At 31.6% G+C, this 25,745-nt stretch overlaps 3 protein-coding genes and 1 pseudogene across 6 annotated transcripts in view; 2 read left to right on the top strand and 2 right to left on the bottom strand.

The window, feature by feature from the left end:
* Positions 1 to 14,991, bottom strand: part of LOC100748123 (dual 3',5'-cyclic-AMP and -GMP phosphodiesterase 11-like) — a 141,726-nt gene extending 126,735 nt beyond the window's left edge. For all 4 annotated transcript variants that reach the window (XM_024365868.2, XM_003487419.4, XM_033319445.1 and 1 more), the window contains exon 1: positions 14,649 to 14,991. The gene's annotated coding sequence lies outside the window, so the exon portion shown is untranslated. The remainder of the gene's footprint in view (positions 1 to 14,648) is intronic.
* A 1,374-nt stretch (positions 14,992 to 16,365) lies between these two features.
* Positions 16,366 to 19,808, top strand: LOC100748000 (ring canal kelch homolog). Its single transcript, XM_003487418.4, has 9 exons — positions 16,366 to 16,823; positions 17,033 to 17,179; positions 17,364 to 17,768; positions 17,847 to 18,100; positions 18,202 to 18,429; positions 18,550 to 18,722; positions 18,802 to 18,942; positions 19,043 to 19,298; positions 19,580 to 19,808. Exons 1-9 carry the CDS (start codon positions 16,753 to 16,755, stop codon positions 19,768 to 19,770), a joined length of 1,866 nt encoding a protein of 621 aa, XP_003487466.1. The 5' UTR covers positions 16,366 to 16,752; the 3' UTR covers positions 19,771 to 19,808.
* Positions 19,809 to 19,945: 137 nt separating this feature from the next.
* Positions 19,946 to 21,652, top strand: LOC117151351 (GATA zinc finger domain-containing protein 14-like). Its single transcript, XM_033319437.1, has one exon. The coding sequence runs from the start codon at positions 19,981 to 19,983 to the stop codon at positions 21,379 to 21,381; it is 1,401 nt and encodes a 466-aa protein (XP_033175328.1). The 5' UTR covers positions 19,946 to 19,980; the 3' UTR covers positions 21,382 to 21,652.
* A 2,614-nt stretch (positions 21,653 to 24,266) lies between these two features.
* Positions 24,267 to 25,745, bottom strand: part of LOC105680411 — a 5,383-nt pseudogene continuing 3,904 nt past the window's right edge.

Below are 25,745 nucleotides of genomic sequence, written 5' to 3'. Positions count from 1 at the left end.
TGAATAAAGTTCCTGCATGCGTTGATGAAGTTTGAACACTTCAAACAGTTTCGAGTCTGTATTCGTCATGAAAAATTCGAGTCGCTTCGAACATGATCGAAAAAAAACGTAGAGAGCTTTTAAAAGTATGGAAATTCTTGAAAGTCTCGAAAGTTTCGAATGCCTAGTAAGTTAGAAATAATAATTAGGTCGTTAGGATCAAAAAGGTATTAATCGTTTCCATGAATTCATATATCAAACTTAGAAAAATTATACAGAATTATCGTCGACAGATACAGATCCCATAAATTTTATTTAATTATACGACGACTTATAACTTATAGTACATTAAAAATGATAGACACGATAAATAATTTTAAGCAAATCGCGTTTACGTTCCAGCTTTCTTTAAAGTATCGTTCCTTTCTTTCGAGATATTTCTAGAAGGCTGAAAAGTTCGAAACTAGTCGACCAATCGTCGAGCCTATTTACCACGTACTTGAACCCATCGCTACACGTAAGGCACCACTCAACATTATCTAATTTTATGTAATGAAATTTTTGTCTACCTGCGAGATTCTTATCTGCCTTTTATTGACTTCAATTTATGATGCATAAAATTTATACGAGACTTGTTTTCAACTTATGCTGCATAATTTAGTCCAGTTACGAAAGACATCTGTTGCTAGTTTTTTGTGTTTGTCACAATGCTGATGACGTACATAGGATCCGATCGAATAACATGTAAGTATAGCAGACACAAGGCGATTTCTTACGCGCAATACAATTGTTTCATACGACCCTTCGTTTTCGAGAAAATCGAGTTTGCAAATTTATCAAGTATAGTTGAACATGGCTAATTGGAGACTGGGCAGGAGTAAATAATCGACAGAAGGTTATTTTACATGCGAAAATAAGTCGAAAATGTAGAATAGAATTCGTTCGCGAAACGCTTTATTTCGAAGAAAAATAAATTTGAAAATTCATCATAGATCGGATTCTTAAGGAAACACGTTCGAATTCGATTTTTTCGGAAACTAAGCCACAGATGAAAGAAATGTTATCCTATTCGCTCGGACCTTGTCCTATGGAAATATTTTCAAACTTCATACAACTTTATACAATGTTCTCGTAAGAAACCTAAGTAGAAAATACCAATTTTTATATTATGCATAAAACAAGCCTTGGTAATTATCTATATAAATATAAATTAAAAATTAAAAAATATCTATGTAACTAGGTGTTCAAGTGATATGACAGAGTTTACACATGTTTAAACTTTCGTCATATTATGAACATTGTTAAAAATGTTTTTCCTATAGCCTTGTGTAGATTTAGTTTTTGTGGAAAAGATATTTTATTTCATCATACTTTCCAATATGCGTAAATGCTTCTGGAAATTTAATCAATTAAAGTGCTAGCTTAGTTAGCAGCTTCCCGCTTCATTTCACAGTCGATTTAACGGGCGTGTAAATTGAGAAGTCACATCACTTATCGCTTATTACAATCGATTATTTTAAATTCTATCATCGGCAACTAACTTGCGTGCCAAATTTAGTACGAAGTGACGTTTTATGAAGTTATGAATTAAGTATATGAATATAAAGGTAATCGTTATCTTTCTTCGCTTTGTATGGAATATTTGTAAAAAGAAATTCAATTTTATCTTGAATAATGGTTCAGGTATTTTTTGAGAAGTGTCTACATCTTTCTAAATTTATTTATTCGCGTATTTGATACGTATATAATATAATATAGTATAATATAGGAAAATATATATGTAATATATAATATATAATATATAATTTTTATAAAGAATTAATCGCAAAACGTAGACTATTTTAGCCTATTATGCTATTAGTGGCCCGATCCTAACGTCTGTATCCCATAACATATAAATTAACTTAAAGATTCCCAAGGCGATTCTAGCAAACCTTTCATTAACTCCGTTTTTTTTTCAAAATGACCTTCAGTTCGTTTTATAAATAAACATACGATTCCTTCTTCAGAATACGTTTTACAATATTTGTTGAACTAATATATGGAATATGAATATTCACTGACCAAGCTCCTTAATACAACAGATTTCACCTCGAACATTTTTTGATAAAGTCAATGATTCTCACCCTGTATAGGTATATGTAAATCAAGCCGAATCCTTGGTTGTAAGGCTGAATAGAACATATAAAACATATTCTTATATAATCTAAGGTGATCACATTATCACACTGTTCATCTTGTATAATTAATTTTTTGTTAGATAAATATTATAAACAGGCTACATATATTCTTTCTGAACAAAATAAGAACACGCAAATTACCAGCATGGGACGTTACTAATCTCTGATTTCGCGACGATAAAGATAGATGCAACACATTATTTTTCGCGTGTGAGAAAATACAAATTGAACACCTGTAATTGAGTCATTGTACGATATCTGGTTCATCTAAATCGTTCTTCGCCGAAGTCATTCCAATACATCGTTAACCAATATCAATGTTAGTCGCGAGTAGTTTGATTTTATGATTTTACTGCACAAATATTCTGTAAAAGGTACACAAAATAGACGTATAACATAGGTATTTTCTCACATACACTTTGTAAAGAAAATATCTACAATAATTAGAGTTTACAAGAGCTTCTTAATATTTGCGTCGTTCGTACGTGCATTGTATTTGTACATACAAAAATTATTAAACAGTATTTTACAAACTGTATCGATCAACGTACGTATCATACGCATTTGTTGGACCTGCTATTACTTTAAATAACAACTAATCGATACCAATAACTAACAATATTATATAACTATTTTCACTTAACTATGCCAGTATTTTTATATACATGTATAATACATATATTATGATGCTTAAATATAATTCAATAATTTAGATCATCGTTGGATATCACCGTTATTTTTGGAGGCGCAAGAAAGCTTTATTTAGAAGAGTTATATGATACAGAGGAAGCTAAACATTTGCCAGTAATATGTCTCCACTGACAAATTTTCGGAAATTTCAAGGCCGTCATTATGCCGTTAAACGGTATAGAATAGCTTTTTTCTTGCTGGTATAATCGTGGATGTTTATGACGATTTAAACCATCTACAATGCAAGGTTATTCGACAATAAATGAAGCAGTAAAACGAGTCCCACGTCACAAAAAATCTTTGTAGTTTGTAGTGGTGTTCGTTTTTATCAGTGCAACATTGGAATCGGTGGACTTGTTATTCCTTATTTCATATGCCGCCACGATTTTTTGTTCCATATCTCATAACGTTGTTAGCTCTTTTTCGACATCTACCGTTCTTCGAAGACCTAACTCAATGAATTGTTCACCGTCTGAAAGATCTGTTGATATTAACGAAACGAAGTTTCTTACTATCTATCATGATATGAAGCAACAACATAAGTATGAAGTAAAGACTTACAATGCAGGCACTTCAATATTGCGTCGATGCAAACGTACACCAAGTCGAGTTCGCCTCGTGAAACTCGTTGCTTCACTCCTTTATTTATCATCGATTGTCCTTGTGTAGAAATAGCAGAGTATTACGTGCCATTTAAAGAAGATAACAGTGACTTTGACATTTTTGCAATTCTTCATTCCACCAAAGAATTATGTGGGGGAAGGAGCAAGTCATTGCCCCTTTCATACCACATAATTTTCCCGATTACGGTTTCCGCATGTCTCCAAAATATCAAAAATATTCTAGGTAATTAGTATTATTGAAACCATATTCCAAACGAACGTCTAAATACGCGATATTATATTTTGTTCAAGAATAAATTTTATAATCCGTGCATATACAATATTTTCGCATTTCCAAGAACATGACTCCGGAATTTTTCTCCACGAAAGTAACGCGTACAAAGATTTTGTGTACAGCTATATGAAGAGTGTCCTTGTTAATGGAAAACGGCAATTCTTTAAGCTATTTCCCAGAAATCATATATAATCATTTACCTAAAAAACAAGTGCTTCAGAATGATAGGATATGTTGAAGAAAAACGATAATTTAATTCGAAAACAAATATCTTAATCAAATTTTAATAATGTTATACATTTCCACGCTCTTCCTATGACTTCCAATAGCCTTTTGGATAGACTCTTATATTTTTATACAAATTTTCTAAGATTGGAATTTCAGCCTTCTCAAATAAATCTTTAGTTCTTTCAAGAAGGTAAATTGTTTCTCATCGCAACATACACGCGTCGTCAAGTACACCGTTAGAATAACTTTTCACGTTTTTAACGGTATACACAGCCGCATTATCCTGCTGAAATACTAATCTTCATCCCTTTATATGTCTTGCGTTATTTCCTCGTTTATGATTTAAACCATAGCTTTTCTATTTCTAGGTCGAATATTAGTCTTCCCTTTATTGCTCCCAAACCGTAGAACTTATTCCAACCTTTACTTGGGAACTAGTCTGATACTGTTAGTCTCTCGAACTGCTTTGTATTATGCGTCTAATATATTAAAAAATATACGATTCCATCTAAAAAAGCAAAATTGATCTCCTCATGACATTTACGCACTCACCTACAGAGTAACTAATAACAGAATTATTATTTAGAATATGCTCCGTCCCTCTCGAAGCCATTAAGTTTTCATCCGAAACATTTGTCCATATAATTAGTAGCATCGAAGATATTTCAGCTGAAGCTATTAAGTGACTCGCTCTGCCTGTCACTCATTCACTTTTGGCTTGCAGTACATTAAAGTAATCGCTATCGTTGCCTCCACATTTATATGCTTCTTGTAAGATTCGCATGCCTTACATGACATTTTCGAATTATTTTTAGTCGTAGAAAATGCTGGCGACGTGTTTGTGGAAATCTTTCAGGCTATCTTCGTAGCAATTCAAAGATAAGCGATCGTGGAATGAATCTGCTTGTGATTACATAAGCAGAATACAGTATTGTACTTTTATGAGATTTCGCGCGATGTAGAGGACGATTATGTTACATCAAGAGCGAGCGAGACAAAAGAGCGGCAAGCAGCTTTCTAGTCTCGCACGGCTAATTTGTTAGTCAGTGACGGACTTCTGCCAATAGAAATTCAAATTATTTGATTTTTTATTAGATCTACATAATACTATTACCTATAGATTCTCCTAACAGCTATGAAAACTATATACGATTAAGCTCCAACTATCTTTACTTACAATTGAAGAAAAATATCTTAACACGAGAATGATTTTGAATCGTAACAAGTATAAAAAGGAAGACGAAAGCAGGTTTTCTGTAAAAAAATTTGAAAGTCGCTCGAATTTGTGTGCAACTGTATGTAGTACAAGTGAAATCGTATTGTCATTTACTTTCATTCGGAAAACTTTACGCATCTATCGATAACATTTTTACAAGCTTCCGTTAAAAAAAGAAAAATAACTATTTTGATTTTCGTTATAGGATAATTCATATCACAGGATATCTCATTTTGATAGCTTCTATAAACACATTCGAGGTACTGTAGATACAATAAGAACGTTTGCTATTAGACATGAGACTGACTGCGAGTTACCATTGTATTTATCGTAAAATAGTTGCGTAAGAATTTATCATACAAATCATCAAAAGTTTCATTCATTGCGATTATGCGCGTACATATATTTAAAAAACGTATTATAAGCACAAAGTGTTGAATGTAATCTCTGAAATTAAATGTTATCTCGTGATTTATCAGTATTTTCATATCTCTTCGACTGCATTGGAATTTATATCGATGCTTAAGAAATACATATGCAATATGTATGCACATGTCGTTAAAATATTTTCTACTTCTACTCGCGTATTCTAATTGTTTTAAATATCCGAGTTTAACATTATATATTTCGCTCGTTATAAAATTTATAAATGTACGCGTTCGGATACTTTCGTATACTTATCTGTCTACTTACTCTTGTGTATCATTCAATTAAGTGTTGAAACTGTTGATATACTACAAAAGTAGAAAATATCTATCGTCGTGTGTCTTCTTAAAAATATATCTATTCCTTGTACAAAAGTATACGCATGTCGTATACGCATACTGAATACTTTTACAAGAAGTTATTAAATAATCAATTTCTGTTTAAAGTTATGTCAACTCGAACGATACACAAAGATAAAACAAACTTTTAATAATAACATCATTTATCATACAATAGTAAGTAATAGAAAATATACAGTTATAATTTCTTAAAAAGTATCTTATTAGGAAATAAGATAATATATAAGAAATTCAAATGTAGCATAATCGCATATGATAATTGTATATAATATGTGGCATAATTCAGTTATAATATGAAAAAAAACGCAATCACAATTTAGTAATGCATAATAATAAAATATAAGAAAGTTATGGATTTAAAACAATAATTGAACATTTATTTTCATTTCATAGAATTTCAATCACAGATGTTAATAAAATCGCAGTAAAGCTTATCGTGTGAAATATTCGCATAATAAAATCATATAGAAATACAGCACTAAGCGTCATAATTTTTACATCCTGAAATTCGCAATCTTTATCAAAATTAAGCGTGTGTTTGATAAAGTTGATCGATTTACGAGACATTTGTTTGATCAAACATGGAAAACGGTACTGCAAACAAGAGAACGTTATTATAAACATTGTTATATATAATAAATAAATCGCATTGATGTTACTGGAAATCTTACTCTTGCTATTTAGCTTACGTCCTTTTATTGTTACATGCTATATTTTTATTCACTGATTATTAACTATGCATCGTAACAAACAGTTGAAAATTTTCCTAAAAAGGAACCGTCTCTCAGTAAAATTACTAAATATGGAAAGTTTACAACAGAAAAAAGATTTCTTTTACGTTCAAATACAAAGATTTTGTTATCACAACGGAATGCTTAGTAAATGTATACTTTATTTGCAAAAGCTTTAAAGCTTTTCACATTATAAAGATTTAAATGAATAATACGACTGTACTGTAAAAGATAACTTAAAATATTTCAAACATTAAAATCATTTAACTTTTTAACACAAACCGATAATTTGCAAAAAACTACTCAACCTATAATTTGAACCGAGTTGCTAACAACTTATTATATTGGTTAATGCGACAGTAACTAATCAATTTAAAAAGTATCACAGATTTATCCTTAGATAAACTACAAACAAACATACGTATATCCGTTCGTAGAATTATTTTAACTAATATTATATAATATATAGACAAAAAACGACCTTACGAGACAGTGATATTTAATTTCAGTTTCAAGCAAAATACATGATCGTATTTCAACGAACCAACCAAATGTTACGTTACCAATCAATGCTTTGTTTTATGTGTTTTCTATACGTACGTATGTGCATGTTCCTCTAACAGATTAAAAACCAATGTATTTCCCGACGAAATGTACAATATACCGATAACGGAGTGAATAACTTCGATAGAAATATTCTGAAAACATTGCACCTAAGTATAACTATATTATTTATTTAAAATATTCGAAATCGAGCATTAAATAAAAAAAGAAAAGAAAAGAAGAAATCGAAAGACATATTAAATCTCTCATAAAAATTGTTACCAAGATATGGTAAACACGTTGGTAACCAGTTAGAATCTTCGTTTACAGAAGTACAAGCTCTTGGAAATGTGTGTATGTCTCTACACATCGAAGTCGACGAATCGATCAATATCGAATAACTTCGCATTAAAAGGATTGGTCGTCAATCACTATTCTGCAACCGTAATTTACAGAACATAATAGGCAATCGTAATTTATACGGAGTACAATGTAAGAACAGAAAATAATGCTTTTCAGCAAACATTGACGAGCAATTTTATTGGTAATAAACGTCCTTCAGTATTGAAATTGAAAGAAGTTAAACGCAATTCTTACATAAGTAAGATGAAACTAGCAATAAAAGTCAGATAACTGATGTAACTATGTTTTAACTTAAAAAAAAAATATTAAATGTTTAAACGCTTGATAAATATTTGAGAGAATTAGAATAAAATCGTTGAAGTTCCATCGCTCATCGAGACATAAATCTAAATTTGGAACATTTATTGTAAACAATTACTAGAAATGTGAAATAAGTATTTGTAGAGATATACGTGTAAATCATATTTCGACATTGATTGGTAGGATTCAAGATCGACAACCTTTTATCGGAGAATAAATCAAGGAGAACGTGAAAGAATGCGATCGATAATGATATTTTAAGAAAGATTACTGAAAGTGGGTAATGTGAAAAAGAGGAGGAAAAAGATTATGTCAAATGAAACAGCTATTCTGATATTATTTGTCAATCGATGCAAATAGGAAAAGTAAAGAAAATGGGCAAGCGCGTTTCGCATAACTTAAGCGACATACAGAAGCAAAGACGAATAAAAATAGACAGGAAGGAGAAGAAGATTCAGAATAAATTGTTATTTTAAAGAAACAAGCAGAATATAAGAATAACATGAGAATATAGCATCGGAATTGTTAAGATTTTATCTCATAATAGAGAGAGAGAGAGAGAGAGAGAGAATGCGCGGATGAATGTATAACAGAAAAATATATTTAAAAAAGTATAAGTATATGTCACGTAATGTCACGCTTATGTCACGTAAAATTAATGATAAAAAAGGAGTAGTTGAGCAATAACTTAACTTTTATAATTTTGTAGGCTTTTATTCACGAAAGTGATTAAGTATAATATTACAATGAAGTAGCGAAGTTAAAATAGTTGTTCAAACCACGGCCAAACTGTACACAAAACTCAAGACTCAAGACTAAAGACTAAAGACTAGTCTGGTGGTCGAATGCTTACAGTTTTTATATGTTGCGTTGAGGGACAAGGGGAGGATCCTGATGGAGGGAAAGTGTAATGTTGGGCCATGTGCAAAGGTCAAGTTAAAACCTAACGGTTCGCTATCAGGTAGTATGGAATGGCGTGGATTTGGGTATGGTCGTTGTCACACTGACAGCGTTACTTTACCAAAGAGCTTCGAAGCCATGGGTCTATGGGTATTTATACAATTACGGAAAACTGACCTGTCTGTACCCCGTTGCATCATCTGTGCAAGGCATGTTCCTAGGAAACTATGAGGTTGAGAGACCCTTCAAATTGATTTAGTGCTAAACAATACCCAATGGCTTCGAGGACTAAGAAAACTAAACTTTAGAAAAGATGTGGAGTTTTCTTTGAAGTGGGACACACTTCAACAGGAGTAACATTTTGCTTTAACTAATTTCGCCTTACATAATCGCTTTATATTCTAACATAACATAATGAGAATCGCTTTAATCGAAATTTTTTCATTGTTCCATGTATCCTTTACAAATACGTTCGTATACCTACGTACACATCTACAACATCTGCGCACAATTATATTTACGCATAATCGTCTTTCATTAATATGATTTCTCGAGTGAGCTTATAAGCCCGACCTTGAATAATTATAATAATTTAAGAGACCGAACACAGACCGATTAATAAATATGTAATTAGAACCTGACGTTACGAATACAATATATGGAATTGCCATAGCGTAGAAAATTCAAAGGTGATCCTCCGACGAACGTCATAACCGGGTACGACAGGAAACTCGATAATTAAATATGAAAAGATGACTCACCGATCGATCTACCGAGAAAGGTGTACCTTCGTGTGCGCCAATTTTATCAGGAACGTACGTCCGCGATCCTTGATCGAAATGAGGGGAGGGTGCAATCAATGAATACATTTATACCGCGCACTCGAGGCAAATTTCCTGCGCAACAAACGAACCACCGTTTCCGGCGGAGAAACCGAGCCCCAGAAGAAAAAAGCGGATGCGGGTTTCGTCGATGTTTTTTAGCTGTCTATAAACGCGGTTTCACGGTACTTCTGGCCCGAATCCATCCGATAACGTTGCGCCGCCGCGCGATAACGATATGCGTTCTATCCAGTATTATCTAAAGTGCTTTCGCGACGAGTTCGCTGCACTCGTTGACTCACCTATGCCACAAATGTTTTCGGCCTTTCCGAGTTCATTTCTATGTATCTGGTATCGACACATCATACAACGTTATTCCAACCAATTCATATTTACTGTTTTGCAAGGAATTTCTTACACGTTGTTATTTCTTCCGTTTCGCATGTTCAGATATCAATCATATGTCAATTACATATGAATAAAATATAATGCATTATTCTGTGAACAAAATTACCTTTAACAAGCAAATACTAAATATGAATGTTTTCGTGTTTGTTACGTCATCATTCTCTTGATTTTGCAGAAGTTGAAATATTTTTTCATTCGCGAAGAATCGTTTCCCAGTTATCGATTTGAACGTTTCTCGTTACGCAAGGTCCCTGGTTTTTCCTTTTAAAACAGCGCCCGACGGAATAGCTCAGGAACTGATCAACTTCAAAGCCATTTACCCATTTTGTCGATTTGACAATCTTGAAATTAGGAACAAAGGATATTTGCATTGTGCCGGACTATCTTCAAAGCAATTTTATTAGGATTAAAATCCATGCTTCGAGGAAGCGTTTAAAAAACTCCGATTTTTACGGATACTTTTAACATTGAACACATCAACGTTCCCCTTCAAGCTTTCCTTTTATAAGGATATTTTATGAAACAAAATTATTAGAGTGGTATATATGAAATATCGTTTCTTTTTTTTTTCCTTTCAAATAAAACTTTTACCGCGGGTAATTTCTTCAAGTCATATACTTAATCACAGTAATTCCGACATAATTTAATGCACTTTCCTTACGACTCACTAATTTCATTCTTTCAAATTTATGTATAAAAATTACCAATTCCAGAATTCAAAATTCTTGGAATCGAGCTGTTACAGCGTTTTCATCTAGTTCCTTTTAAAGTAATTTCGGCATTTAAAAAATCCTTCAGGTAAAATTTAACCTTCCACAAATGATACATTTACGCTTCCAACAACTTTCATGGAATTTTTTCCAAAATTCACGCGAGAAGACTACAGGGAATTTTCTCATTAACACATTTTTTTAATAAGCTTCTTATATTTTACTAAATCTTTTTAACCTTCAATGCACATAATTTCTAGCAAATTTCTTCCTCTCTGACGTGGCTGATAATTGACAATAAGACAAAATTGAACGGATGATGTTATTAAATGCAAACCTCTGAATAACGTTAAATCTGATAAATTATTGGGATGGAAAGTTATACATATTGCACAGAATTTGCGCAAATCCACGAAAGTACGAGTGGGATCTTCATATTTTGCAATAAATTTTTTAAACAAATTTTCATATCTTACTATTCTATTGTCGGCACTGTTATGTTAGTCCTAAGTATGATCAAGAATACGACGACACTTTTCATTTTCAACAGATGCATACGTGTGTGTATGGCATTATTGATTTGGGTTCAAGAGAATCTATGATAGCAGCTAGGTAATATCTGCCATCGTACGAGCTAAAAATGTTATTAAAACGTCACTGTTGGTTGATCAACCGCATATTATTGATTAATTAATTTTATCCATCTGTTGATCTAAAGAGTAAGAAGATAGTCGTTAATTCATTTCTTTACTTTTTTAAAACAAAGCAAATTCAAATATAAAATATTCGTCAATTTAATTTTGCTTGGCACTTGTTTTCTATATTTAACTTTTACATTTTTATATTATTAAATTTCTATTACCTTATTTGTATATTACTAAGTACGATCTTTGTATGCAAGTAATTCTAATATCGTGTCTGATATAGCATAGTTGCAAGACGATATGAATATTTATCTACACATAATCCGAACGTTCGATTTGGTACAAATTTAATAGAAACTATTACATGGTAGAGCACGCAGAGAGATAATGCGTGCGATGCCGATGAAAACCACAAAGTAATCTAAAATGACGTTCGCGCTTGTGGACGAAACGTTTAATGTAAATTGAAATATAAAATATGTATGCGCATTGAAAGTGTAAAAAGCCTTAACTGGTACTATAATTTTTTTTATATAATTAGCCTTCTGAAATTACACAGGGCGCTAAAGTATTCGTTCACGCCACTGTTTTTTCTGTCAAACACGTGTAACCAACTAAAGTGTCAGACTTTGTGCTTGATAATCATCGCACGTACATATACGTATTAGAAATTTCACGGTAGCGTCGTAAATCAAATCGTCCGACTTTCATTTCCGACTGTTTCGTGTGGCCACCGTGTTACGCCCAGGACCCTGGCGTCTCGATGATTCGGCAAATTTTATATTTCACATGCTAGGCCTACCATAACTAATTTGCCTATTCGTTAAACGTCAAAGACGTTAATTCGATATTACAATTAATTTAAGCTCACATAAAGCTTAAAATTCATTTTTCTCTCCCAATTGCTTACTCCTACGCACGATATGAAACAAATTTATATATTCTGCTGTAAATCCTGCAAAAAGTCACATTGCAATTCTACTATAAAAATCGAACGTAACTATTCAGTTGGAATTTATCACAAAAACAATTGCGCGAGTATTTATCCAGAGATAATAACAATGCTTAAATTGCAAATAGATCTGCAGAAACATTTCTCGCTGTCAGCTAAATAACGGTTACGAGGCTAATCGAAATGTAAATTATAAGGAGGATATTATGTAAAGGCTTCGATTTGAACTTGTGAACTGAAACAACTCGCGTTTAGATTCTTAAATGATTTGATAATATAAATGTAGGCGTCGGAATGTCGTCTACGCGAATGGACGAATTACGGGAAGTGCAGGATAAAAGTGTTCTTCGAATGATTTAAACGGCCAACCACGTATGAAACTGAAAGACGACAGTCTGGAAATAACCGTTCATATTGTGCAAACAGCGAATCGGCGATCGTCTACTACAGTGGAGAAATAATCGTCCGGATACACAATGCACGTTGCTTGTAACCTTGCACTTGTAACTTATAACAATGGTGTACATATACTAGAAGCATTCTCTTCCTCATTCCCGGTACTTTTCATCTTTCAATGACTACTGCTATATTTTTATCGTTTCCTTTCTCTCTTTCTTGTTTTTTCTCTAAGCAATCAAAACCTATGTATCTTTTTTTTTTTTATCTGATCTTATATATATTAAAATATCGTCACCTTTTTATAAATAACGTTGTAAAACGTTATTTCTTAGTAAAATAGTAGATTTGAAGATTACTTTTTTTACAAAAATTTGCAAATCTGTAAAAGTAAAACTGACAACGGGTTTTACTTTTGTGATAACCGGAGCATAAAATGTGTAATGGATGGAAACTTGTGATATTGCGATTTTATAATTTATAAGAAACGTAATAAAATAACTGGATCATTGCTATATATTACGAATGAAATTTATCATCAGTCAGTTTATTATTTAAGTCTATATTCCAGATGTTTATGCTTCGTGCGAATGGAAACAGTAATAATAAAATTTAATTATTATTGCTCGGACTATAATATACCAGAGTAAAGATAATTCTAATCGAATGCAACACATGCGCGGTTTGTAACTCGCCGATCATATTCGACTAACTACTAAAATAACTTGCAACTGCGTACGATTGTTCCTTACTTAGCTTTTCTTTCGTGTTCACTATAAGTAGTGAAACAAATAAATGACGGAAAATGTAACGAACAATGTCAAAGTAAAAGTTCGCAAAGAAATTGTTGAAAGCAATAATGTCATCAGCATCATTTTAAATAGAGATCGAAACAGAGCTGTACTTACATATGTTATAAGCTATATACTAACGCACGTATATTTTGAAATGTCAGATAACTCGATTGAAACGAAGCATGGTATCCTAATATAATCGATGAGAGCGAAACGAATAGGTATCGTGTAACATTAATCTAATTGCAAAACAAGTTAATTGATAAAATTAAATATATCGCGTTTCTAATCACATAACGTACTATAAATATACATTTATTACGATATAAACTAAATTTAATTTTATTTAAGTTAATTTAATTAAGATTTACCCAAACGACACAAGTCATTCATATATTTTGTATAAAAGGTTTCGTTAAACACAACAGTGCAACGAGATGAATTTCTAAATGGAAAATAAAAACATAGTCGGAATGTGCATATAGCAGCAGAAGAGAAATAAAATAAACTTGAAGCTTCCTGGAGATAGCGCTACTCTCCACGCGATGTGACTTTGAACCACGTGTGTTTCTACGAAAGTGCAAAACGAAGCAAAGCACTCAAGAGTCGTATTTAAGAACACGTTTTTGTAATAGTGCATTTCATGGCCATCGCGAATCGTTATTGTCGGCGATCGACAATTTTATTGCTTCAATTAAAAGATCAATTATGGAGAAAAAAATTATCGATATACGAATCGATCGATAAACGCATTTCTTCGCTGCACATAAACAAACAATATTGTTCGAAAAAATTTATAGGTAACAATGATAATATAGTCTTCGAGCGTTTTTTATTCAATTAGCAAAGTTTCAATTCGATCTAATATTCATTTTTCGAAGCTATTAAGCGAGTAAGCTCGGTTAAGGTTATTTTCGATAACGGTATTCTTTAGCTTACGGAGATTTTGTTATGATTCAATTCGACTTTAATGAATTGACGACATTTATAGGAAACAGTCAGGACAACAAGAAAGGCCAGGAAAGTGCGTTGCACTTTGAGCAGAGATAAACAAAGGAACTAAAGGCGCGATCGAGGCAGTTTGTATGTATGTAGTTGCGAATCGACGTACCTTTCGAAGTAACGAAAACGAGGAAAGTTACGATGGAGAAGTTGCTCCTTGCCAATAGGATTCCTCGTTGAGAGGACCGGATCGACTTTCACGATCCACGCGAAATTCTTTTCTGCTTGGTTTCTTGATGCTTTCTCTAACACTTTTTGTGTTACAGGTGTGTAATCGATCGTGTACGATCTGTACAGGGCCGTTTCCGCGGCTGTTTGAATTTCGAAATTCGAGACGCGCCAATTCTCGCAACACGAGGGCGAGAAAGAGGAAGAAACGACTAAGTAAGAAACCATCGACGCCTCTTATGGCGCAACGAAACGCTCTCACAGCAATCTGCTGGATAACTGACGGAACCGTATCGCGCTCGTTCCTCGCTACTCGAACTGCGACACCTGGCGCCCTGAACTTTGAAACACTTCTAATATCGAAACTGCTAAAACAAGTGATTCACCTGTCGCCAAAGTATCTGATGCATCACACTTTTACAAGAATTCTTTTATTGCCAGAATCCTTCGAAACTGTTCGTGTTATATATTTACCGAAAGCTGATTTTATTTCTCAAATATCGTGAAGCATATTAAACGCCCGCGTTCTGACTACTCTTTTACACAAATAAAATGAATTTGAATTTGTTGTGAAGAGTAAATTTAGCATATATCGAAACATATCGAAACATGTCGAAACATGCTTATAAAATTACACGTATTTCTTCTTTCTTTTTCCCCTTAAATAGGTTAAGAAATGTACATAATTTGTAACTTCAAAATATTTATTTCATGTAATATATTTTATCTTGAATTCAGAGAGAAGTTAAGATGCAATTAATCTAACGGGCATGTTTGAAAATATAATGGATAACTACAAATGACATTGCAGAACTTTGTAGGACTAGATGTTTTAACTTCTCACGGTATATTTTGCAGTAAAGGAGATGCTATATATCGATGACATAAGTTTGCACTTTGCTTTACGATGAATTATGTTACACGCTGTTATATAACTACACACGCACTGTAACATGAAAATTAAGTTATATGAACAACTTTGCAAGTAATTTGTGTAGATTGTTAAAAATTTCTTGTAAAAATGGAATTATTTTATCATTGTTAAAGAATAAATTTACTAATTGTCAGTAATTTCTATAGCATTTGCAAGCAAAATCACGGTCAGCACATCATAATTAGAAACACATAAATAAATGTGACAGCCAATTATACTTGAACATTATAATTTGCAAACATAATGTGTATCGAGAAACTTTTACTATTATATATTTTTAAAAATGAATTATTACTATGTTTTGTAGATTTAACAAAGGTTAAATTTAATTTAATGTTGAATTACCTTACAAAGGTTAACTTTGCTTGTTTTAACAGGACTAGAAAGTTTTCAATGAATTTCTTAAATCTAAAGATAAACTTTATATTTAATATCTCAATTTTCAAATAAATGACAGCAGATTCTCGTTCATACTATACGTATGCGCATAGTATGTATGTATGTATCTTCGAATATTTTTACTCCAAAACTATATTCATATTCTACTTTTGTATCTACTTTTCTTTCATATATTTTATATATATGTATCTAAATTATATTTGTATTATTATTTATATATGCAATTATTAATTATCAAACAATTTAATAACACTAATAAATAAATATCAAATGAAAATTTTAAAAAAGCAAAATAATTCATATAGTATGTTGTAGATGTCGACACCATCGAGTATTTTCTTTAACGAAACCAGCAAATCACGTTCGAGAATTGAATAAGAAAGTTTGATCCTAATGTTTATATCCTTTATTGGAGTATTGTTATTGACATTTTGGTAGTTATAAATTTTTTTTTTTTAATTCTTTATTTTATCTTATCGGTTCAATATTACGCGATATATATCTGTAAATGTCGCTTTGCGTTTCGGTGTAAGCCGTTAACAAAATCGGAAGCGTCGTTTTCCGTTTCTTTCACAGCTGATTCTACACTTGATGATGTTTGTTCGATTCAGTGAATCGATATTTGTACAAATAAAGTGGGACTTTATTTGTGTCATTAATTAAGCTACTAGAATTATATTTTTCGGCTTTATTAAGAAATTAAATAACCGAAATGGAGTCCGCGGGACAAAATCAAGTGCAAAATGCTTCCAATAATAACGATGGTTCTGAAAACAAGGGAAGGTGAGATTACATTACACGATATTTCTTTCAGTTACACATATTCAATTTTCATAATTTTATGATATTCTTGAGGTCATAATTTTACAATATATTTTCCATTATTTCTATATCTATATGTTGAATGGAATTTCTGATTAGTGAATATAAACAAATCTTTGTCTTTTGTAATTTTGATTTTCTTGAAGTAATGAAACATTATTTTCTTGTAGTTGTTTGTTACTCAGATATGCTAGTCAAAATTCTTTGGATGAAAGTTCACAAAAACACATACCCCGTGAAGGTGGAAAAGATAAACCACCATATAGAAATCATCATCATACAAATCGGGCATTTGATGTTATTAATGAAATGCGAAAGTAAGAAATATATACTGCTTATTTTATCGTATATGTATTGTATTACTATAATATAAAAGATATGTCATAAAAACCCAAAAAAGAGAAAATTACATCAGAGCCTCTTTTTGGATTATTTTTATCATCTATATAAAAAATAATATAATAATAATAATATACTAAAAATAATATAATTATTTATTAGGAAGAATTTATTATGCGACGTAATTTTGGTGGCAGACGGGGGCTTAGAAGTACCTGCACATAAAATGGTTCTGGCTGCTTGCAGCCCTTATTTTTATGCTATGTTTACAAGTTTTGAGGAACGAGATCAAGAAAGGATAACGTTACAAGGTGTAGATTATTCTGCACTTGAATTACTAGTAGATTATGTATATTCTGCAGAGGTTCATGTAACTGAAGATAATGTACAAGTATTATTACCAGCTGCAAATCTTTTGCAACTAACTGATGTTCGAGATGCTTGTTGTGATTTCTTACAAGCTCAGTTACATCCGTCAAATTGTTTAGGAATTCGTGCATTTGCTGACCTTCATGGTTGTCTAGAATTATTATCACATGCAGATAGCTACATTGAACAACATTTCTCGTAAGCACTAAAATATTGTTATTTCTACACAGCCAAAACATCTTTTTACTTTAAATATAAATATTCTATTACATATAGGGAAGTAGTGGATGGTGAAGAATTTTTAACATTAGCACCACAACAAGTAGCTAAATTAATTTGCAGTGACTGCTTAATGGTACCTTCTGAAGAAAAAGTGTATGAATGCGTAATATCATGGGTACATCATGATTTAGAAAAAAGACAAGCTGATTTAGCACAATTAATGGAACATGTACGCTTACCTTTATTATCTCAAGAATATTTAGTACAACGTGTAGAGGAAGAACCACTTCTTAAAGCAAATTTACAATGTAAGTGACAAAATATATGCCAAACATAAAGATGTGACAACTTTTATTGTCATAATTTAATGTAAGAGACTAAACTATATAGATTTTTCATTTTATTATAGGTAAAGATTTTTTGATCGAAGCTTTAAAATATCACCTTCTTAAAGGAGAACAAAAATCATTGTTCAAAACTCCTCGTACAAAACCTAGACAACCTAAAGGTTTACCAAAAGTGTTATTAGTTGTAGGAGGACAAGCTCCAAAAGCAATTAGAAGTGTAGAATGTTATGATTTTAAAGAAGAAAAGTGGTACCAAGTCTCTGAGTTACCTACACGTCGTTGTAGAGCTGGTAAATAACATTCCATATTTTGAATGAAACCAATGTATAATGATTCCCTATAAATTATTATATAATGTTTAACATATAAGTTTATTTTCTATAAATTATTATATGAAGTTTAACATATAGGTTTATCCGTCCTTGGTGGCCGTGTATATGCTGTTGGAGGATTTAATGGATCTCTTAGAGTACGAACAGTAGACATTTATGATGCAGCTACAGACCAGTGGTCACCTTGCCCAGAAATGGAGGCAAGAAGATCAACGCTTGGTGTAGCAGTTCTTGGAAATTGCATATATGCTGTAAATAGTTTATATATTACATATATGCAATGTTGTTAATTTTGTTTATCAATATTTCTTTGTTATTTTAAAATACTAGGTTGGTGGATTTGATGGATCAACTGGTCTTAATTCTGCTGAAGTTTATGATCCAAGAACACACGAATGGAGGTTAATTGCACCAATGTCAACACGTAGAAGTAGTGTTGGTGTGGGTGTTGTTAAGGGACTATTATATGCTGTAAGCTTATTAATAAAACTAAATCAATTAAATAATGAGACGATATAAAAATGATTGCAAATTACATTAAATACTTAAAATTGAAAATTATTAATTGTAGGTTGGTGGTTATGATGGGGTATCCAGACAATGTTTATCTAGTGTCGAATGTTACAATCCGGAAAAAGATCAATGGAAACCAGTGCCTGATATGTCGGCACGTCGCAGTGGTGCTGGTGTTGGTGTTTTAGATGGTATTTTATATGCTGTAGGAGGACATGATGGTCCACTGGTCAGGAAAAGTGTAGAAGCGTTCAACCCAGATACTAATCAATGGACTCCAGTTAGTGATATGGCTCTTTGCCGCAGAAATGCTGGTAAATACCTTTATTTTAGTTTAAGTTATGAGAATTGATGGAGATATCCTTACAAAGTATAAAATTCCAAAAATACATTAATACTCTTCGTTTTCTCTTATAAGGGAAAGTTATAAAGTTACAAAACTCTTTGTATTTTTTAAGATAAAACAAAATTCATAAGATAATATGGAGTCTGCTTTTATTTTTGAAAAAGAAATGTAAACATTTTGACGCATAGATATCTATATGACAAGTTAAATTCTTTTTTACAAAAGTATGGAAATATTTGTGTTCTTTAGGTGTAGTTGCGCTAAATGGTCTTTTGTATGTGGTCGGTGGTGATGATGGATCATCCAGTCTGGCATCAGTAGAAGTATATTCTCCAAGAACGGATACTTGGACAACTCTTCCAACTTGCATGGGAATTGGTCGCAGTTATGCAGGAGTAGCAATAATCGATAAACCCATGCCGTCTACAACATCGATGTGAGGATTACAATCCGCTGGGCACATATTAGAGCAAAATACAGACCCGGGTGCCGAAACGTCGGATCAATCACGGGAAGCCGGGCCCAGCGGTATCCAAGTCCAGAATTCAGACCAGAATGTACTTCAGCAATATCGTGGTGCTGGGCATAACTGCCAAGGTCTGCGTTGTGTATGTCAGCGATACGAAAATGGTGAGGTAGCTGCTGCAGTTATGAATCAGAATAGGAATAATCAAGAAAGAGATGACAGCTATCAGAACATAGGCCGTGGTTCACGGGGCTTCCAAAATCGACCTGGTGGCTCGGTTCAAATGCACTCAAATCTCAATCCAAACTATCAAAATCCAGTAGATTTAGTTCATAATTACAATCGTAATCGACAACTACAGGAACCAGAAGAAAATATTTATGAAAGACTGGATAATGACGACGACGACGACGATGAAAATACTGAAAATAATAATGAAGTTGCTCATAATGAACCCACGGTCCAAAATAATCAGGATGACCACACATATGAAAGAATAGACGACCGGTATTCTTGTGGTAGTAGAACGTATCCTCGTTGCTATAAATACCATATTTTAAATCAATATATTCCAAGTTTTTTAAACGACATGGAATCTAGAAATCAGTATGATCAGCCAAGACAATTTTATCTAGATTCATCACGATTATCTAATCAATTTTGTCAGAATAGATTAGGTAGGCTAGGTCGTAACTGTTTTTCGACAGAAAATATTGCTTACGCGTCAACTGGACGTGCCATTTATCCATTCGGTTATAACTGCATGTGTTCATTTTGTAGACATATAGATACAAGATATTTGTGTCATCATTGCCATAATTTGCATAATAGATTACGTTATCAAGATGCATTTGGAAATAATTCTAGACATTACATATATCAGTTACCAAGGAATTGTCGATGCCCCTTTTGCCGCGGTGAATACTCTTATGTAAAACTGCCTGTTACATCTTGCCGACCTGCTGAATCATCGAGGACGGAATGTCATTGTAGAAATCCTAATAATTGTTCTTGCAGAGGGAAAGTTCTACCCAATTCTAACTCTGCTGCGCAATTTAGCAAATATCTTGATTGGATTAGTAGAGGTAGTCCATCAGTTAATAATCCACTGTATGCTACAGTTCATATTGGTAGACCCTGTGTTTCAGCTCTTGGAAGTACAACTGGTGGAGGAAATTTATTCAATAACGTAGATCCTGGCGCTTCGACGTCAAATGCATCAGCATCTAGTACATTATCAAATAATGAACCTAGTACATCAAACATTAGATCTATGTTTTCTTCGCATAATTCTTCCACTACGCATCCTTCTGTTTGTTCAGTTAATCGTTCAACAGAACGTCAACATACGTGTGACGATTCGTGCATTAGAAATCAGAGTGGAAGTGTTACTGGCATTTGTCAGTTTCTTGGTAGATGCGAAAGAGCAGAATGTAATCATGGTAGATTATCTGTGCATTGGTGGTTCATACATAGGTGGTTGCCAGCTTGGAATCCTCATTATTTTGATAGAAATATGGACACTGTTCCTCCAATGGAAGAAGAACCTCAAGAGCAGCAAGGAAGTGATAGTGATGATACTTAATTCCAGAATTTCTACTGCATGATACTCTTTATATCATCAAAAAACAAAAATTTTGTTTATATTTTGATATATGGATTTGTTGTCATGTATTAATTTCTCATAAATATTATTTACCATTAGTCATGAAATATGATTACTAAAGTAATACAAGACACAATATCTTCATTGTATTCCTTTGTTTGTAAGAAAAGGATAGTGATAAAACTGAAAAGTGTTATATTTTGTGATATCTGATTAAAAATACGCTTTTCTCAATATTAATGATATTGATCATAGTACATGTAATTTTGTATCTATTCGTCTATTCGTCTTATTAACAAATTAGTGATTAGAAAAGAAAAATATTTTAGTGAAAAATTATTAGAAGATTATCAGTTCAAATTAAAACATTTTTTAAGAAGTATAAATATTGAAAGAATTTCAATGCAATTTCAAAATTCATGCATATACTGACAATAAAATCGCTTTATATGTGCATTGAGAATTCAAGATGCTCTTACTTTAATACATATAAATATCAGTCACATATATGTTAAAAAATATAAAATAGATTAAATATAATAATGATTATTGAGGTTTTATTTCATCAATGCAACTTTATATAAACTTAGGAACTACTTCAGTTAATGATTTTTTATTCATTTATAACAATTTTAAACAATAGATGATAGTTAAAGCAAATTTTATTATTTTAATTTTAATGAATAATTTTAAGTGTTACATATTCTATATACATAGAATATATACATACATATAATATAGAGAATTATAAGAACATAAGAATTGTATAAAAATTGTAATTTTTATAATTCAATTTCGTATGTGTACCTTTTTTGGGCATCGTTGTTGAACCAAAGAGAGAATGCTTTTGTCATATTTTTCAATTTTAGTATTTAAGATCTTTCGAAGCAAATCACAAACGCATTCTTTCAATAACTGAAGAAATGAACAAAATTAAGATCATTATTCATTATTTTTAGAAAGCGTTTTATATTCAATATTGCGGTAGAATATGTTAAAGGTGGTAAGTTTTAATTTAAATTTGATAGTTATTGTAAGTACAAATTTGTAGCAATTATTATTATAAAGAATGACGTTAAAATTAATGAAAATCTTTTTATACATGCGATTTATGTCTTAGAATAGGAAACATATATTGACTTATACTTAAATACAAAATAGATATGTTATTAGTCAGTATTAAGTTGTCCTTGTAAAGTTTTACTCTTCTAAATGAATTTTCTGTTTTTCTAACACTGTTCAATTATATACTAATCATTGATTTCAATGATTCAGTAAGTTTAGAGATATAATTGAAAATAAATATAAATTTACTGTTGAAAAATTTAAGGCAATTATATTAGGTTTATCAAAGTAAAATGTAGTGTTTAAACTTGTAAGGACAACTTTACACATATCTTTGAATATGTTATAACTTAGAAATTAATCCTTAGGTGGGATTTATAACATTTTTGCGCCTAACATATTAATTTTTAAGGAAACATGTTGGATGAGTTTCTTGAATTATAATGTAAGGAAAAATACCAGATAGATTTGCCAAATGTATATTTATTTTTTCTATTTTATAATTAATGACTATATTAAGGCACACGTTCAATTAAATAAAATATGTTATTATACAGAATTCTCTATGTAAAATTATTTTTTTCAAATATTATAAGCATGAAGATTTAAACATCAAAATTATTATCTTCAAGTTTAAGTTTAATTACCTATAAATCGATTGAAATAGAATATCTATATTCGTTGAAAATTATATTAAGTACACAAAGCTTTTTCATAGAGGTTTTTAATCGGTATTTATATACAGTTGTTTTTAAATGTTAAATTAATTTGTTTCTATTTCTGTTATGAAATAGAAAAATTTAATTTTTGTTTACTAATTTGAATGATTAAAATTTTTGCAAAGAATTATAATCGTAACACTATGTTATACAAATTATATTTCGCAAATCAATACTTATATAAAATATTTTTGTTGTGAGAAAAATTTATTTACAATTATTGGTTTATGTTTAATAAAAATAATACAATTACAAATAATAGAATATATATCAAAATATCTAATAAAATTAGTTTAGTTTATCGTATAATATAGTTGTTTACTAAAATATAATTCTATTAACGTTTTTTTATTTTAATTTTATTATAAAACAATAAAAGCGAAACAAATAGTAGGTAAGGCGTAGATATCAATAAATATATAAAATAATAACATAACAATATTTGTTTCCTATATACAAAAATATAAATTACTTATAGTTTCGCTTACAATTAGCTTTCTATTGCAGCAAGTAGAAACATCAAAATGCACAAATTACAAGAAGCATATTATAATATATCGTGTTCAAATTGCAATACAATTAGTATACATCATGACGCTTTTGCAAGAGTAAATGTCTTTACAATCGATATACATCTATAAGCACTTTAAGAAAAGTTGATCACTCCCCCATAAGCGAAGGCCAACTGCTATCACTTTGGTGTTACAATAGTCCTAATATCGATGTATTGTTATGTGTAGTTAAATCTGATTGTTATATATTTTTTTTAATTTATCGCATGCTGAAAATAAATTAGTCATATAAAAATTCGCCGTCTTAAGAACTAAAGTGAACAGAGCTAAATTACAAATCATTTAAACAGGAATAAGCGCTGTCTGCTTGTGTGTGTGTGTGTGTGCATGTTCCAGTCAAAAGTAATTTAAATATTTTGTAACACACATATGGATACATAAATAATTTATAGTTGAGCAAAGATTTGTCCAGAGCGTCGAACTCTGAATGTCATTTGGGGTGTGGTCGTTGTGACATTTCCGTCTTGGACTTACTGCGAATTCGCACGTAAAGCCTCGTAAACGAAATTTATGCGCGCAGTTCACTGAAACTGTTTCGGGATGGCCGATGCACAGATAGATGATCCTCTTTAGAAGGTTCGTCTCTTTGTGCACCACCAACGACAATGATCTGCAAAAACGATGAATATTTCGTTTTATCACAGAAACAATGTTATTAATACTCGAATGACGATAAACGCTATTGTGTTTCTGACGTTACACAGTACGGTACACGGTTAGAGAACTTGTGTATCTTGGCACCACGGGTATTCAAGTACATATTACGGGTGTGGTTCTCATGGTCAGACGCGCTCAGATACGACGATACTTTATTCGAGTATTGGTTTAACCCTTCCTGCACTGAGAATCTGGCATTTATTTTCATCTACATTTTCGTTTGCTACTATTCTATTAAATTTATTTACTTCTACATTAACGATTTGAATCTTTGCAAACAGCTTTCAGATCATTTGTTTATTTTGAAGAAGCTGTTGGAAATTCTGGGTGCAAAATTATATGTTGTATAGGCAAAAGTTGCTACAAAGCAATAAACAGCGATTTCTAATTCGAATCAATGTCTGAACTCGCTTGATGCTTAATAAGTGGATGGTAAAAAATTAAATAAAGCCTTTAAATTGTTAAGTTTCTATAGCAAGCTTCTTTTGTGTTATCTAGAAATTTGTAATTTCAATTCCCTCAAATTGCATTCGATAAGTAATTAGCAAAAGTTAATGTAGTATCGCTTTTTACGAAATAATATTTAATATTTCTACGAACGCAAGATAAATCATTGACAATTTATTAACATCGTCCAAGTATCTTTATTTAACTTCAAACAATGTTCATTTTCGTTAAATTCTTATGTTTACGCAAGATATCGTTTTGGCTGCACTTATCGTATTGACAGAATTCCATAATCAGCGACGATGTTGAAGACTTATCGCAATCGTAACACATATGATAAATGTTTTCAGTGAGGTTACTTTTAAAAACGTTATTTAACATAAATGCACGTTGGAGAATACCATACATGAATGGTTATGTACCTTGCCAGTGTGAAATTAAAGCGAGGAGAAAGGCTACGTTCACCTTTTCTCTGATATCGATAATGTTTGCATTCCGGTCAGTAATCAAATTTTATATTCTGACTCATGTACATTTCTTAAGAACGTATATATAGCGATTACTGTAAAATGTAATATCTATGTTAGTACAATTTTTATACGTTTCTTGATCGTGTGATCCGGATGTACTATAATGCTATATGTATAGTAGGGTATAGTAGAGTATTTGACCATAATCAAATATAGTTTCGGAACACTTACGTTTAATATTTATAACAGAAGAGAAGCACAAGTTTCTTGCGTCAGAATTGTTAATTCATTATGATCGATGGTCGGAACGATAGTTGAAGTATGTGGGCGTTGGTCCTATGCTTGTCACCTTCGAATTCCGATCGGTCTGAAATAAACAAAAAAAAAAAAAAAACTAAAAAATTTTTAATATA

Source organism: Bombus impatiens, unplaced genomic scaffold (genome assembly GCF_000188095.3).
Source record: "Bombus impatiens unplaced genomic scaffold, BIMP_2.2 scf_0154, whole genome shotgun sequence".
Classification (NCBI taxonomy): Eukaryota; Metazoa; Arthropoda; class Insecta; order Hymenoptera; family Apidae; genus Bombus; species Bombus impatiens.
The sequence above is the reverse complement of the archived record's forward strand: the minus strand, read 5'-3'. Positions and strand labels throughout refer to the sequence as shown.

What these genes read in the sequence shown, in the direction of transcription:
- LOC100748000 (XM_003487418.4), top strand. Translation starts at nt 16,753, where the DNA reads ATGGAGTCCGCGGGACAAAATCAAGTGCAAAATGCTTCCAATAATAAC. An exon ending in TACATTGAACAACATTTCTC is followed by an intron (nt 17,769 to 17,846) that starts GTAAGCACTAAA and finishes TATTACATATAG; the next exon opens with GGAAGTAGTGGATGGTGAAG. An exon ending in TTGGAAATTGCATATATGCT is followed by an intron (nt 18,723 to 18,801) that starts GTAAATAGTTTA and finishes TTAAAATACTAG; the next exon opens with GTTGGTGGATTTGATGGATC.
- LOC117151351 (XM_033319437.1), top strand. Translation starts at nt 19,981, where the DNA reads ATGAATCAGAATAGGAATAATCAAGAAAGAGATGACAGCTATCAGAAC.